The sequence below is a fragment of the Ascaphus truei genome, chromosome 2 (assembly GCF_040206685.1).
Source record: "Ascaphus truei isolate aAscTru1 chromosome 2, aAscTru1.hap1, whole genome shotgun sequence".
NCBI classification, from domain to species: Eukaryota; Metazoa; Chordata; class Amphibia; order Anura; family Ascaphidae; genus Ascaphus; species Ascaphus truei.
In genome coordinates, this window is record NC_134484.1 from 78,073,659 (window position 1) to 78,089,064 (window position 15,406).

A 15,406-nucleotide genomic window follows, 5' to 3' on the forward strand; every position below is an offset into this window, starting at 1 on the left:
GGTAGGCGTGAGGCCTTGTAACTCCCTTACCTGCTCTCTGCCGACTCTTCAGTGACGCATCGCCATGGCAACGGAGCGTCAAATGACGCTACTGGGTCACGTGAGCGCTGGGAGCTGCCAGGCAGGGAGGCGCAGCTCAGGAACCTTGCGCAACCCACATGTATAGTATACCTAGTTTGGCATAGATTTTGGATGTCAGGGTATCGATGTACAACCCAATTGTTAAATGGGAGTCAAAACATATGCCCAGATATTTGAAACTAGTAACAGGGGCAAGGATGGTATTAGAGCAGGTTCTTATCTGAAGCTCTGTCATTGGAAGCTTTAGAAATGTAGCCTTGGTCCAAATACCATTGTTAGTTTTGTCCGTGTTTAAAAACAGTTTGTTTTGGGAAATCCAATATTTAAGTCTCAAAAAATCAGATTGAAGTACAGCAAGGCCCAACTTTACGGCGATCCGCCGATACGGCGGTACCGAGAAGGGGGCCGCCATGTCTGCGCATGCGCTGAACAGGCCGGTCCAGGGTCGCGTATGCGCAGAATGGGGGGTTTTGCCGATGTTGCGCATGCATAGAACGGCGCATTGCCGGTCTGCACGTGCGCTCATAGCGAAAATCGCCGGTACCACTTTCCGGCGATTTTTGCTTTGCGGCGGTTCCTTAGAACGGAACCCGCCGCATGACTGGGGCCCCCCTGTATGTGTTACAGGTCAGAGAGGCTATGGCTGTGTGCATATACCATTGTGTCATCTGCATACATGTGTATTGAAGCTCCATTACAAGCTGTTGTATGATCCAAGTTTTATTAACATCTTGATCAGCAAAGTCTTGTCAGAATTTTTGCATTCATGGCCATCCTTCGAGATCATTTTTAATAAATTTATGAAAGAAAATACATCTTCACATTATGAAGATATATATTTTTAAAGTAGCAATCCCACATAACATATACACTGAACCGGTTAAAAAAAAAAATTCTCTCCCATAATTGGAAACCGCTCGTAATGCTGTGATATAGTATCATCTACAGCAGGGGTGCGCAAACTTTTTTTGCTGTGCTCCCCCCCTCCCCCCCTGCTTCTCTCTGTTCTGAGCCCCCCAGCCCCCTCCTTACCTCACGTGGGGTCATGTGACCCGCAGCGTCATTTGACACGTCATGTCACATGACCCCGCGGCGTCATTTGACGCCGTGTTGCCATGGACACGAGTGACGCCGGCAGAGTCCAGGTAAGTTTTAGTGTTGCAGGGGCCTCGCGATCCCCCGGCATTTAATTTAAATGCCTCGGGGAAAAGTGGGGCCTCTGCAACTGCCCGCGCCCCCTCTCCCCAGCCCCCCAGACAAATCCAGCGCCCCCCACTTTGCACACCGCTGATCTACAGTATATAATCTTTGTAGTAAATCAGTTATGGAAAATTATATGTTGTAGTTATTCAATTAAAAATTGTCTTTTAACCACTGCCTTTTACATCACAATTTAAATGTTTGCCGTCTGCTCTAAGACAGGTTTTTAAAAGTTTGTACTATTTTAAATTTTTTTGTTAAACCTGTTTTAATAAATCCAATTGATTTTTAATATGGGCTTTTTTCTTTTTCAGACTATATGCGCTTTGATTTGTTGCCGACCAATTGTAAAACCAGAGTACTTAACAGAGCTGATGAAAGCCATTCAGCAGAAGCAAACGTTGCCTGTGTCTGCAAGGTAACATATTTTGCACATTGAAACCATTGGGTAGACTAAGTGTTCTAAGGCCGCGCTTGTAGTGCTGGTGACGCGACCGATGACGTCGCCACCAGCAAAAGTTGCAATTTGATTTTTTGCGACGTCGCTGGCGACAAGGCCAGTGACGTCACTAAAAGGGACGGGCCGCGCGATTTGATTGTGGTTTAGAGACAGTCACATGTGGCGACTGTCTCTAAAAAAATCAAATTTACCCGGCTTCCAAATTGTTAGTCGCTCCGTCGCCGTCGCGCTTATTATAAGCGCTCGCGACGGAGTCAATGTATTGGTTTCGGAGCGACGTCGCGTCGCCAGGCACTATTAGCGCAGTCTTATACATGTAAAAAAAGAGGGGGAATTGCCCCTTTCAAAGGTTTTTGTATTTGTGTTTTGGAATGTAAAGGTTCTGCAAGATTCTGATTTCACATACCCAGTTTTATCTTTCATTAATAGCATTTAGTTTTTTGCTTGTTGTCTTCTTTTTTTGTTTGTTTTTTTTATTTTTTATATACATGCAGGAGGTTATGCCGGGAACAGCAGCAACTTTGTCTCTGGTTGGTAAAACCTGCAGCTTTCAGTACATTTTTTTTAATATGAAGAACTTGCTATGTGAATAATTAGATCAAAATAAATGTTTTTAGCAGAAGGAACAAATCACACCTAGATGAATGCTTGCATTGTTTACTTGCATACACGTGTAGCCTACTCCATTTTTGTGGAAGGCATAGAAATAAATACCACTTTGATGTTTTTTCTTTCTTTACAGTTTCATCCCTTCAATTGATGAACCTTCAATTAAATCTGATTTATTGGATCTGTCTGAAAATGCAAAAAGAACCACCATCTTCAAGGAGAAAATCTTCTTCTTTCTAAATGCTAAACAGGTGCGCAGAATCTCTGAAAATAAATATTGTAGGGGAACCATGTTTACAACAAAAGACAAAAATCCCCAGTGCTACATCCTATATGGCCAATGATATGGTTAAATACTTGTCTGTCTTCTCAAAAGTAAGTGTCATTTAGTTCTGACCAAAGCGTGAAGACAGGCAGGTAAGTATTTAACTATATAATTTGTTATATCGGATGTAGCATTGAGGATTTTTGTCTTTTGTTATACTGTACACATTTGTTCACATTGGGCTCAGTATGTGTGTTGGGCTCAGAGCTAGCAGGGGTTATGTGTGTTTTTGGAACCATGTTTAACCTTTAACCCATACAACTAACCCATTTTTACCAGATTACAATGCATTCGATTTTTTTTTTTTTTTTTAAGTCCAAAGAAGAGTGCGCTGCTCTGGTGGACAGACAAGACAAACAACATACAACACAATAAAAAATAAAAAAGGAGAGAGAGAAAAGAGGGCAAACTAAAAGTATAATACTGCTTGGTAAAACGTATATATCCTAAGCAAAAAATAGGTATCGCACTCACAAACAGCATAGTGCAGGAATCTCTTTGGGATCCCTCAGTTGGTCCATACCTCGATTGCCCTGGTACTCCTGAATTGCAGTTTCAGTTTCCTCACGCAATCTGTGTAGCTGTTGGTTGCGTGCAATACGTCTCTTCGCCTCCGTCTCCTTCTAAGACCGCGCTTATAGTGCCAGCGACGTGGCGACGCGATTTTTGGCAGCCGGGAATATTTGATTTTTCAGGGTCTGTCGCCTCATGTGACAGCCCCTGAACCAATCAATGGCCTGGTCGCCCGCGACGCTACCGCAAAGTGAAAAACAACTTTCGCTAGCGGCGACGGGTGACGTCGCAGGCACTATACGCGCAGCCTAAGCAGGAAATGCGGCTTACTCGCCTAGCGTACCAAGCCTCAGGTCCAGTTATATATTTAAAAAACAATCTGAGACTGGTCAGTTCTGAATAATGCTGTACATAGACTGTATAGATATTGGATTGATATAGATACAGTGGGAGTTTTCAGGAACACTTGGGTTCACCGGGCATCCTTAAAGGGTTCCCTGCAATTTTCAGGTCATTTAAAAATTGTACCAAATACAGAATAATTTACAATGTATCTGATTTTAATACATGCTATTAGAGGGTTGGGGGCTCCTTAAAATGCATCTGATCTCAGACATGCTATTAGAGAGGGTTGTGGTTCCCTAGAATTACACAAAATAATGATAGGGTTCCTAAACCAAAAAAAGTTGAAAACCACAGATGAAGAAGCTTTAACCCTTTCCCTATAAAGGGGGCCTCCCCATCACTGTGTTAAGTTTAAGTTTGAAAGGCATTAGCAATATGAAATAACTAATTCTGTTGCAAAGATGAAACAAAATATTTTCCGGTGGGTCAAACCATAGGATAATGTGTCCGGAATAGACCTCAGGTGACCATTGGATGACACTCGGGACATGGAAAAAGCATAAAAAGTACATAATGTGATACTTCAATGCAATTATGCTCTAAAAGCACTAATAGCTTTAGAGGGTACAATACGGGGAAGGGAACAAACAAACAAGGGAAGATTAACACCATAAAACTGGCTAACTAATATACGCTACAAAACTAACATGCAATGCAGGACATAAAAGAAAATATAATTTATTTAAAAAAAAGTAAAAAGCCTCCCCATCACTGCCTTGATTTTGAAAGGCATTAGCAAAATGAAATAACTTATTCTGTTGCAAACTATATCCAGCTTCCTAAAAATATGTATTTGTTTTTGTAGTATAGAAAACTGAGCCCAGCCATTATTTTTGGAGGTGGTAAGGCAAAGCTAGTGACGGGAGAAATGAAGGACACGTCTCTGTTGGAAAATCCTGCGACTTGTGTAATTGACGTGGGTGTTGCAGAATCGCAGCTATCCGAATCCTCACAAACCTGGATCAGTTCTACTCTAGATTTTCTGCACAGGTGAAATGTTTCTGTTGTGTGTGTAATTTAATTCACAGTTACAGCCACTGATGTGCCTCATACTCACACGTTTGGGAAATCTTGTTCTGTGATCTCAACCACGGCAACCCAAACCCCAGAATGTACCAGTACTGGATTGTTTTGCCCAGCATGTCCCGGTATTGTGGTTGCTTAAACTCCCCAAACAGTACAGCTTACCTGCCCGCTCAATTTAAATTTACTAAGTGGCACTGTAGCTTTAATTTTCAATATGATTTTATTCAATGTTTGTCCTATGTTGTTTTTATTTATTTTTTGGCTAGACGAATAGTTGGTGAGTAGGGGAACAGGGAACCTTTGTAGAGGTTGTTGAATCCTGATTTGTTTAAAGTTTGTCCTTCCCCAAATTGGGCAAAGCTTATACACCATTTATTTGTACTGGTGTTGAGGGACTAGAAGAAAAGGAATTAACGATCAGAATAATTTCCCTTTTACTCTCCAACTGCAATACTAAATGAAAGCTGGTGGTTATATACGTGAAATCTTCCCAGGTTTCTTCTGCATCCCACCTCAGCACACACCTATGGGTACTAGCGCCTCCCTCAAGGTAGGATAGAAGGCTGCATTTGGAGGAGTGGGTGTATAAGGCTTCTTTCCTCTCCTCCAGATGTTTCTCTGTCCCACCTTCAGGTAGGATGGAAGGTGTTAGTGTCCATGTTCATATTTTGGTTTTTATTTGTTTGAGGCTTCAACTGGGATGTTCTTATGGCTAAAACCTGTATTTTGACTCGAGCACCATATGTAGTGGTTGCTCGTAAGCCAAAAACCCATATGTTAAGGCCAGGCTGTTCTCCGCCTACATGTAATGGCTCGGGAGTTGTATATGATCACACATAGTGATTTGTGTTGGGAGTTTTTTTTTTTATCTGTACGAGCATGGGGTAAATCTACTCTACCTACCTGCGCTGTCTGTATGTGCCATAGGAGCCCGGGGTAGGTCGGCAATCAAATCGGAAGTGGCAACAAAACTGGAAGTAGAGCAGGCAATTTTGGCACCAAAACACAGGCACCATTTAAGGAAGGCAAATAAGGTAAGCCTTCCGGCCCATAGCTGTTCCAGTCTATGTATGGGAACAATGAAGGAATAATTGAGGCTCTCTGTATAGAAGGATCCAACAATAATCTAAAAGCCCCTTGATAATGGCCAACATGCCAGTATTTTAATTTTTTTGAAAGACTGTAGTGAGTGCCTTACTTTCTTCACTTGCTACCAGTCCAGGTACGTAGCTAAGATTATTTATTCCTTTTATTTTCTGTTATAAGTGTGTTTTCTCTCAGGCTTGCTTGCTCTTCTAAGTTTTTGGTGCCTATTCCTGGTATGTGTTCTATTTCTCTTTTAGGATGTCTTCTGTGCAGGATACTAATATTGACGAAAATGATAGGGAGCCCCTGCTACTGCTATATTGGTTGTGAGCGGTGCTAATGGGTAGGTAGCGATAATTGAGGTAGAGAAAGTAACCCAAGGAAAGCACTCAGGCTCACACTCTGATGATTTATGATAATATTAAAATTATATTTATTAGAGACAACAAATTTAAAATATTGGGTTTTTAAAAATGACAATTATGTTTAGCCTGTGGAGTTCCCTTGCTAATATATATATATATACAGTGGTTGACAAATCACCAAAAAATCTACTCGCAACACAAAAAAAATCTACTCGCCACCTAGTACCAAACATGTGCTGCTTGGGCCAATATTTACTCGCCCGGGGCGAGCAAATGTATAGGTTTGTCGAACACTGTGTATATATATATATATATATATATATATTGTATGTGTATATATATGTGTGTGTATATATGTATAGACCATACGATACCGGTTGCAACACGACATCAAGGGACAGCACATAGGTAAGTAAATCATAAATTTTCTATATTTGATAGAAGACACAAAAACCGACGTTTCGGTCCCCCAGTGGGACCTTTCTCAAGGTGGTGCACCACCTTGAGAAAGGTCCCACTGGGGGACCGAAACGTCGGTTTTTGTGTCTTCTATCAAATATAGAAAATTTATGATTTACTTACCTGTGTGCTGTCCCTTGATGTCGTGCTGCAACCGGTATCGTATGGTCTGTTATTGCTTTATGGGATAAGCACCAAAACTTATTTACTTGCATATGGTGTGCCGGCTGTGCATTGGATTCTATATATATGTATATATAGAGGTATCAGTGTTAGCCGAGCTTCAATAATCAAAAAATAAATAAACGATACCGTTCTGTGGCTAACGAAATGCTTTTATTTGTGTGAGCTTTCGAGATACACTGATCTCTTCTTTCGGCGATGTTACAATGAATGAAGCAAGCAAAGGGTATACTTAAAAACAGTGTCTCTTGGAATGTTTTCTGTGCTTGTCCCTCCACACACACTCTTACATCACTAACTTTCAGGAACCATTTAACACCTCTAGCCATAAATCACATCCACACACGGGGGAGGGACAAGCACAGATAACATTCCAAGAGACACTGTTTTTAAGTATACCCTTTGCTTGCTTCATTCATTGTAACATCGCCGGAAGAAGAGATCAGTGTATCTCAAAAGCTCACACAAATAAAAGCATTTCGTTAGCCACAGAACGGTACCGTTCATTTAGTGTGTGTGTGTGTGTGTGTGTGTGTGTGTGTGTGTGTGTGTGTGTGTCAGTCAGCAATGCATCAAGGTAGCACTGAAAACATGACTACCTCATGCGCAGGATGTCTTCGCATGGTGGTTCAAGTCAGCAATGCAGGACACATTTTGAGTCATTAAACAGTCTCCACCTCCTCCAGTGGTCCTGGGACCATCATCCTCGTCATGAAGCTAGTGCTTTATCTTCAGATTCAAAGGTCGAGGAGGAATTTGTCTTCCTTGTCCAAAGAGGGTGAACCTGGAGACTTGAAGGCAGACCTGTATCTGAAAGATGCATATCTTCATATTCCAATATGTAAGAACCACCAACGATATCCGAGATTCACTGTAGTGGATCTGCATGGAGTTGCCTACTATTTTCTTTTCATAGCGCTTCCCTTTTGCTTTAAACCAGCACCGAGACTGTTTACACAGATAAGTTTCGTTTTAGCCACAGCGCTACGGTCCCAGTGCCTGCAGTGCACGCACGCCTGCCAGGGTGATGGCGCGTGCAACTGAGTTCCCCGGTCTGCAGGGGGGGGGATTTGACGGGGCGCGGCCATGACGTCAGCCGTCAGGTTCGCCCTCATTGGCTGAACCGCCAGGTGGTGTGGCCTAGCGCTCCGTAGCTAGAGCTGATCACAATTTTAATGTCAGTCGGAAAAACTCGCCGAGCGGCGTCCGCCTCTCGCAGCAGGCCCGGCTCCATTGAGGGGCGCCTCTTGTCCCCCAGCGCCTGCCATAGCGAGCACTACAGCAGCTGGCGGGGACTAAGGCTACAAGGCATCAGTCATACCATACCTGGACGATTGGTTGATGACCGCAAATTCAGCTTCCCATTTGAACGCAGAGAATTCCAGCGAGAATCTTTCCATCAAAATATGGAAGGTCATCAACTGGAACAAGTGTTCTGGTCTCTTCCCAGACTTTACAATTCCTAGGTCTATTTTTTACACATTCCAATAAATATTTTTTCTTCCTTCTAGGAGAGGATGCACTGTGAAGAAAGAATATAGTAAAGTGAAGCGGCAAATCTGGCCAACAGTAAGAAATTGTACTGTATTACGTTGTTAGGCCTGATGTCCGCCTCTATAGAGACATCACCATGGGCCAGGAAGTATATGCGGCCTTTCCAGGGAAACACTGCACTCCTGGAGCAAGAGAGGTAAATCTCAATGTATTACTTCCTGGTAAAACATTTTAGAGTCACCTCTCTTGCTCCAGGAGTGCAGTGTTTCCCTGGAAAGGCTGCATATGCTTCCTGGCCCACGGTGCTGTCTCTATAGAGGCGGACATCAGGCCTAACAACTTAAATAAATAAACTCCTGGAGCAAGAGGTTGTCGGCCCTGGACAAAGCAATTCCCTCTTCTAAACTAGACCACACAGTCTCTGCTTTGGTGGGAGAATATCAGAAACCTTTTAAGTGTGTCCCCGTGACTACAAGACCTATGGAACATCTTAACAGATGCTGGTCTTTATGGCTTGGGAAGCACATCTTCAACAGTTTTCTGTCCAGAAGTCCATTCGAAAGCCTCCTTTCAACCAGCGTCAGAGAAATAAGTGCTATTTCCCTAGCAATGCTTCATGTTCAAGATTCACTAAAGGAATTTCCCCCAAAGGATTCAATTTGACAATTCGTCTGCAGTAGCCTATATCAACAGGCGAGTTAACACAAAAAGTGCCTCACTACTTTGGGAAGTGAATCACATCTGGGAATGGGTGGAATAAAATGTCCAACATGTAATAAAGTAATTCAATTATTTAGATCATCAGATATTTAAAGATTTACTTAGAGGAAACAGCGTCTTGGAAGGAAGTCTAACTCTTTTACTCCTATTTGGAGCACTTAGAGGGCAAGTAGCATCTAGAGATTCCAGAGCCCGCTCATTTCATTAGGACAGTCTCTACCTCTTGGGCAGAAAGAGCAGAAGCTTCCCTGGCAGATGTATGCAAAGCAACAACCTGGTCAGATATCCACTACACAACAACCTACAGTAGGTGTTTTTTCTATAGTAAATGCAGCCTTTCGAAGGAAGGTTCTGCAAGCTGTTAAGCCCTCCCATTTTTTCCATATTGCTATGGGACATCCCATAGGTATGGGCTCTTGTCGGACGCAGAGGAAACTGAATTGTTCTTGCTGATATTCTCCTTCTAGTCCAATAACCGCAGCGCCCATTTTCCACCCATTAAGTGATTTATTCTTTTATTTTTTTTCCTATGTGGTCTGTTTTTGTTTGTTTATAGATTGCTCAGATACAACACTAACCTGGGGAGAGGAAGGAAGCCTTATATAGCTGCCACTCCAAATTGAGCTTTCTTTGGTACCTAAAGCGAGGAGCTCATTACCCACAGGTGTGTCCTGCCGTGATTGGACTAGGAGAACATCGGGAAGCACAATTCTCTATTTACTGGTGAAGTCAACTCCTGTAGTATAATCAGGGGATTATTTGGGGGGGGGGGAGCAAATTAAGAACACCTTTTAAAATCAGACTTATTATTATTACTGCTTCCTGTTTATCTAGTTTGGTAAGAGAATTTTCCACATATTAGCGCTTTATTCGGCCAATTGAGAAGAATGACACGAAGGTGTTAGATATTTGGGAGTAATCTTCTGCTTTCCGCTATTGAATGTGGAATATGTTCGGTGGTCTCACTTGCACGAGCCATTTCACAAGACTTGCTTGGTTTTATAACTGCTGTGACCTTTTAGTGATCACTTCTTAACATTTTAATCTCCTAATGATTCTTTCTAATTTTTCAAGTTTGAAACTTGGTGGTTATTTTATTAAAACTTCATCTTTAAGGTAAAGCACAACGCTAAATAATAGACTTTTAAAAAAAAAAAACGTATTGAAGTGGGGGGGGTGGAGGGGGTCTCCAGAGCTGAACCTCATTAATTTCAGCTCCGGGGACACCCTGCTTCTGGAAATACGTACCTCCAGTTGAGGGCGCCGTTAGCAGCTCGGGCTAAGAATCTCTGGAAGCAGGGGGTCCCGGCAGCTGAAATGAATGGGGTTCAGCTGCGGAAACACCCTGCTTCAATCTTATGTTTTAAAAAATAAATTGCCCACTTGGATTGCTCCTTCAATAAAAATAGATTGCAGAGGAAATACAGTAACATTGTAAGAATGTGCACTTGTGATTGACCGCTTCCAATCTGAATTTTTTTTTTTTTTTTTTTTAGCTTTTGAGTCTTAAATAGTAGGGCTTAATTAAGTGCTCTGCACTTCCTTTTTAGAGAGAGAGATGAAGAGATGAGTATATAAGCAGCATTTTGTACAAATAAGTGATGTACTAATAAGTTATACATCATATGGAAGTACTGTACGTGGCAGTAAATTTTGTTAGCATTTTGTACCACGTTTTCTGTCATCGGGTGCAAGAACAAGCTGCTCCTATTTACAAATACCAGACTGCAGTTGAAAATATCACCTGTGCAGTTGTATTATTCGTCATTTATTTTCATTTACTGTAGCACAAACCATGTACACAGAACTTTAGAGAATAAACATACTGATCATTCAAAATACATGGCATTCTAGATACAAGAAGGCAGAAGTGGACAACTCCGGTCCTCAATAGCCAAGGATCAACATGACCCCAGATCTGGGCTGGGCAACGCCAGTCCTCAAGGGCCACCACCAGGCCAGTTATTAGGGATACCCCTGCTTCAGCACAGGTGGCTCAATCAACCAATGACTTAGTCAGAATGACTGAGCCACCTGTGCTGAAGCAGAGATATCCTTAAAACCTGACCTGTTGGTGGCCCTTTAGGAATAGAGTTGGCCACTCCTGCAATAAGGGATACACTCATTAAACATAGGCTGGGAAATGGGGATCCCTGTTCCAGAGAGCTCACAGGTGTAGGCAAGTTGGCAAGGCATGAAACGAGGTACCCAGGAATTAAAATGTTAATGAGTAATTGTATTATTTACCCAACTATCACCAGGTTTTGATTTCAGAACTCCTTGTAATAAAACTGCACGGTGTGCCTCATACAGCAAATAACATTTACATTCTGTCTTACAGGCTTATTGTATGAATTTTAATTACTGTTATTTTAATATGTCCTTAAACAGTACTCCTTGCATTCCATATATACCAGCCTTTTGTTCTATTGTTAGATAAAAATAACAAACATAATTCTTCTCCTGCAGCAAAGATCTCCGAGCCATCCCAGAAGCAGAAATTGGTTTAGCGGTTATCTATATGTCAACAGAGATTTATTGTAATCCTCAAAGAAGCCCAGGAAGTGGAAATGAGTCTGGTATGCCAGTGCTTTATCTACTATAAAAAGAAAATAATGTTTTTGTGACGCCCATAAATGGTGCAACAACTGTGTGTGTGTGTGTGTGTGTGTGTGTGTGTGTGTGTGTGTGTGTGTGTGTGTGTGTGTGTGTGTGTGTGTGTGTGTGTGTGTGTGTGTGTGTGTGTGTGTGTGTGTGTGTGTGTGTGTGTGCTGAGTAGCTTCTGAGCTGCAAGATTCTGTGATTAGAACCTGTGCAGTGCTAGAGATTCTAAAGCAAGCTGTCTGTGTATCATGAAATCTTTGCAACATGTTTCTCCATTGTACGCTTCTTGAGAAATGATTTTAAATGTACGTTTTTGACTGCATGCTTTTGCCCACATTTAGTATGATGCTCGGCCACTAGTGCATTAGTGGGCAACAAGTTACCCGGGGATGGGGGGAGAGGGCTCACATTTACTTGCTGTCCACCTCCGCAGCCCTCTCTGTGCAGAGGGAGCAGAAATAGTGCTCCGGTGGATCATAGCTTCTCCTCACTCCCACAGCTAATAATGACGACACGCTGGTAAATACTGGGTCCCTCCTCTCCTGCTAACCACTAGTTCCCAGTGTAAGAAGAGGAACACAGCAATATTCACCCACACACCAACATTATAAAGCTCCTACCCACAGCTGCAGTGTGTGCGTGTGCGCGTGTGCGTGTGTGTGTGTGCGCACACGCGCAACGTGCTGCCCTTTTTAAGGGCTCGGGTTACACATGCAAAGCTTGAAGTATATCATGTTGCCTACCACTGCACTGGTGCCTTGCTAGCAAAGAGTTAGCTTGTATGTAACCTTCCTTATCTCTGTCTCTATGCTTGATGGCATGGGTGAACTGTTGATGGGGGTCTCCAGCTCCAAAATATCATGGTAAATAAGGTAGTGTGCAGCAGATACTATAAATATTTAGTGTTTCAGTCGCTCTACTTTCTGAGACGGAGATCAATGTGGGATGGAAGAACCTAAGATCGTTTCTTTGATTCTTCCTGCCTTTGTCGATAATTATCCCTCTGAGACCCCAATCTTTGTGGGAAAAGTCTCTCTATTTTGGTGTGTCTGTACCTTTTGGACACATATTTTGGACGTTAACTTCTGTGGCGATGGCCTGCATCTCTGTCACCATCTGCATCTGGCCCATTATAAACTGTATGGTCAAGTATCTTTTTGGGAGATAAAAAGAAGCTGTGTGCACGGGCAAAAACACACTGCCCTGTTCGGGTGAAGGTATCCACGTGTTTGTTTTGCAACAAATATTTCTTACATTAAGTAATTTTGAAGTGCTTGAGAATTCATTATCGCCACAGTATTTTTCTGATGATCAGCTGAACTGTTAGTCCTGACTACCCACACTCACCATTTGCTACAGCATTGTGATAATATATAGTGGATTACAGTGGAAAGAAGAAATGCCACAACTAAAAGTAGAGTCTTCGTCAGAAGGGGACAGAGAATGCATATTGCATATTGCTCTCACAAACGAACTTTTCACCAGAGTCCCATGTGACCCAGAACTGTCTTTCATTTCCCCTTTTCAGTCCTTTCCTTGTTGTGTCTACATTACGAATAAATCCTCTCCAGCTTCTGACCACCTCCAGTAGCTTTATCCCTTAAACAGGCATGCAGTGTAATGCCTTTGTGATGTGGGTCACTCTGCTCTTTATACAACTTGTCCTTTGCTTTTCTGCTGCCAACAGCCAAAGTGCTCCCTTCCAGCATTGCCCTTTCATGACTCAGGATTTAAAAAATCAGAATGCAAAAAGCATAACATTTACTGCCTCACTTTTTTTGACACATTGAAATCCCCCTAAATACTGTGTAGTGCTGCACCGTCTCGTTAAATAACAACAATGTTTGAGACGCGGGGTGGTTATGTCTTTCCAACCTCCTGTTTCTTCTTACTTCTGTTTTGTGTTTAATAACCCATTAGATCAGTGTTTCTCAACCAGGGTTCCCTGCAATTATCTGGCCATTTGAAAATTGTATCAAATACAGAAGAATTTACAATGCATCTGATTACAGAGTTGCTATTAGAGATGGTTTGGGGTTCCTCGAAATTTTATTTAGGGTTCCTTAACCAAAAAAAAACCAGTTGGAAACCACTGTGTTGGATCTTCCGTGCCAATCTAGTTGTTTCTGTGTTCTTTACAGGCTTCTCATGTAAGCCTGTGTTTGATATTTCCAGACATAGGCCCAATAGCTTAAATCAATGCAGTCAAAGAAAAGCTGTCTTTATTACAAGAAATGTGTTGTATAGGTAAGCAAGTTTAACTTGAACAACGCAAATAGATTACCAAACTTTATTAATAAAACAGTGTGTTCATTTTAAAAGTGGTTTATTCATGCTGTATCTTTTTTGATTCTGTTGTTGGTATTATCACTAGTTTTGATTTACCTAAGAATGTGTTCCTCTTGTATAACATTTTCAGGGCTGTTTTAAGCTGCTATATTTATTTATTTTCAGAATCGTCTAACAGAGATATTATTTTGGGTCCTACCCTTTCTCAAAGCATGGCTGTTGATGAGACCATATTACCTGCAACCACTCTTAATATCACTGCCTATGTTGCTAATACAGAACCGCAGGACCAGACAAACGCTTGGTAAGTAATATGTTTTACTGCGCACTTGCTTGTGGAGGACATCGCGATTACTGAAATAGTACTACTCGGCTGGTTTTCAGGAGGGGGCAGATTTAAGGTTTGTAGACCTTTCAACAACCAACAGGAGAGTTCTTCATATATGGAATTAATGTGCAGTGCTTTTAAATCTTCACGTCCCTTTTATAATTGTACAGTACTCTGTACACTGTATATGCATTTAATTTATGAAAAATTTACCTGTTTCATTTAAAGGTATTGCAACCTACGACAAATCCATACTTCTCTGGGACGAATGAAGGCAACATTTAAAATAAAAATATATGAATTTACTGAATTTACTATTATAAGACCAACAGATGAAAATCTAGTCATGGAATTGACTAGTTGATATTTTTTTTTCTGCTTTTAGATCAGCAAAAAGTAAACCATCATTTACTAATAATAATAATAATAATAATACAAGTAGAGAGACATGATCTGTTACACGTGTTCTTTTGTAGGATGGATGCCGGCGGCGTTTATGAAGTAAAAGAAACGCCCAAAATGGACGGGAAGGGAAAATACAGCTCCTCCAACGCATCTGTGAAAAATGATGTTCCCAGTACAGGCAGCAGCATGAGTAGTAATGTTAAAGCTGCTCTGTTTCAAAAAGAAGATATAACTGGAGCAGAGAAGAAAAAACCCCAATTCCCTTCCCTAGACATGTCTGCTAGAAATAAAGAGAAGTCTTCCCAGCCACAGCAACCATCTACTAAAATAAATCATTATTTTCAGCCCGTAACCAAGAAAAGGTATGCTCCAAAAGGTTGCCATTTAGTCTTCATTTGTAGAAACCGAATTAATGAAATATGAATGTTTGCTTACGTGTATTACAATATCCAAACATTTCGTTCTGTATATTTATATTTTGTAGTGGGGGGGAAGACTATGTACAATCAATTGAAAGTCACTGGTTGCCAAACTTCAATCCCTGTTTAAGTGTCAAATGAGAATTTACTGTTATCGCTCGTTTATAAGCTATTTCATATTTATCTGGCATAATTTGTGATGTGGTAAAACAATAGACTGAGTTGCGTCATGGCATTTAACTAATTTCCAGGGGCAATTGTGTATCGGTCTCACTTATTGCTATTGACATTCATAGCACTTTTGAGGAAAAAAAGTTGTCTTTTAATGAAGAACAAATTGAAAGGGGTAATTTTATTAGTCACTAAATCACAATTGGTAATTTCCCTTTTGTGTGTAATATTGCATACTTAGAATTTATATATATAACAAAAAGA

At 41.4% G+C, this 15,406-nt stretch overlaps 1 protein-coding gene across 4 annotated transcripts in view; it reads left to right on the forward strand.

Moving 5' to 3' along the window:
- The window catches only part of NBN (nibrin), a 45,006-nt gene that overhangs the window by 10,944 nt on the left and 18,656 nt on the right, over nucleotides 1-15,406 (forward strand). For all 4 annotated transcript variants that reach the window (XM_075582951.1, XM_075582950.1, XM_075582952.1 and 1 more), the window contains exons 5-10: nucleotides 1,596-1,699; nucleotides 2,484-2,601; nucleotides 4,399-4,583; nucleotides 11,396-11,505; nucleotides 13,985-14,123; nucleotides 14,624-14,914. In XM_075582951.1, coding sequence (XP_075439066.1) covers nucleotides 1,596-1,699; nucleotides 2,484-2,601; nucleotides 4,399-4,583; nucleotides 11,396-11,505; nucleotides 13,985-14,123; nucleotides 14,624-14,914 — 947 coding nt within the window. The remainder of the gene's footprint in view (nucleotides 1-1,595; nucleotides 1,700-2,483; nucleotides 2,602-4,398; nucleotides 4,584-11,395; nucleotides 11,506-13,984; nucleotides 14,124-14,623; nucleotides 14,915-15,406) is intronic.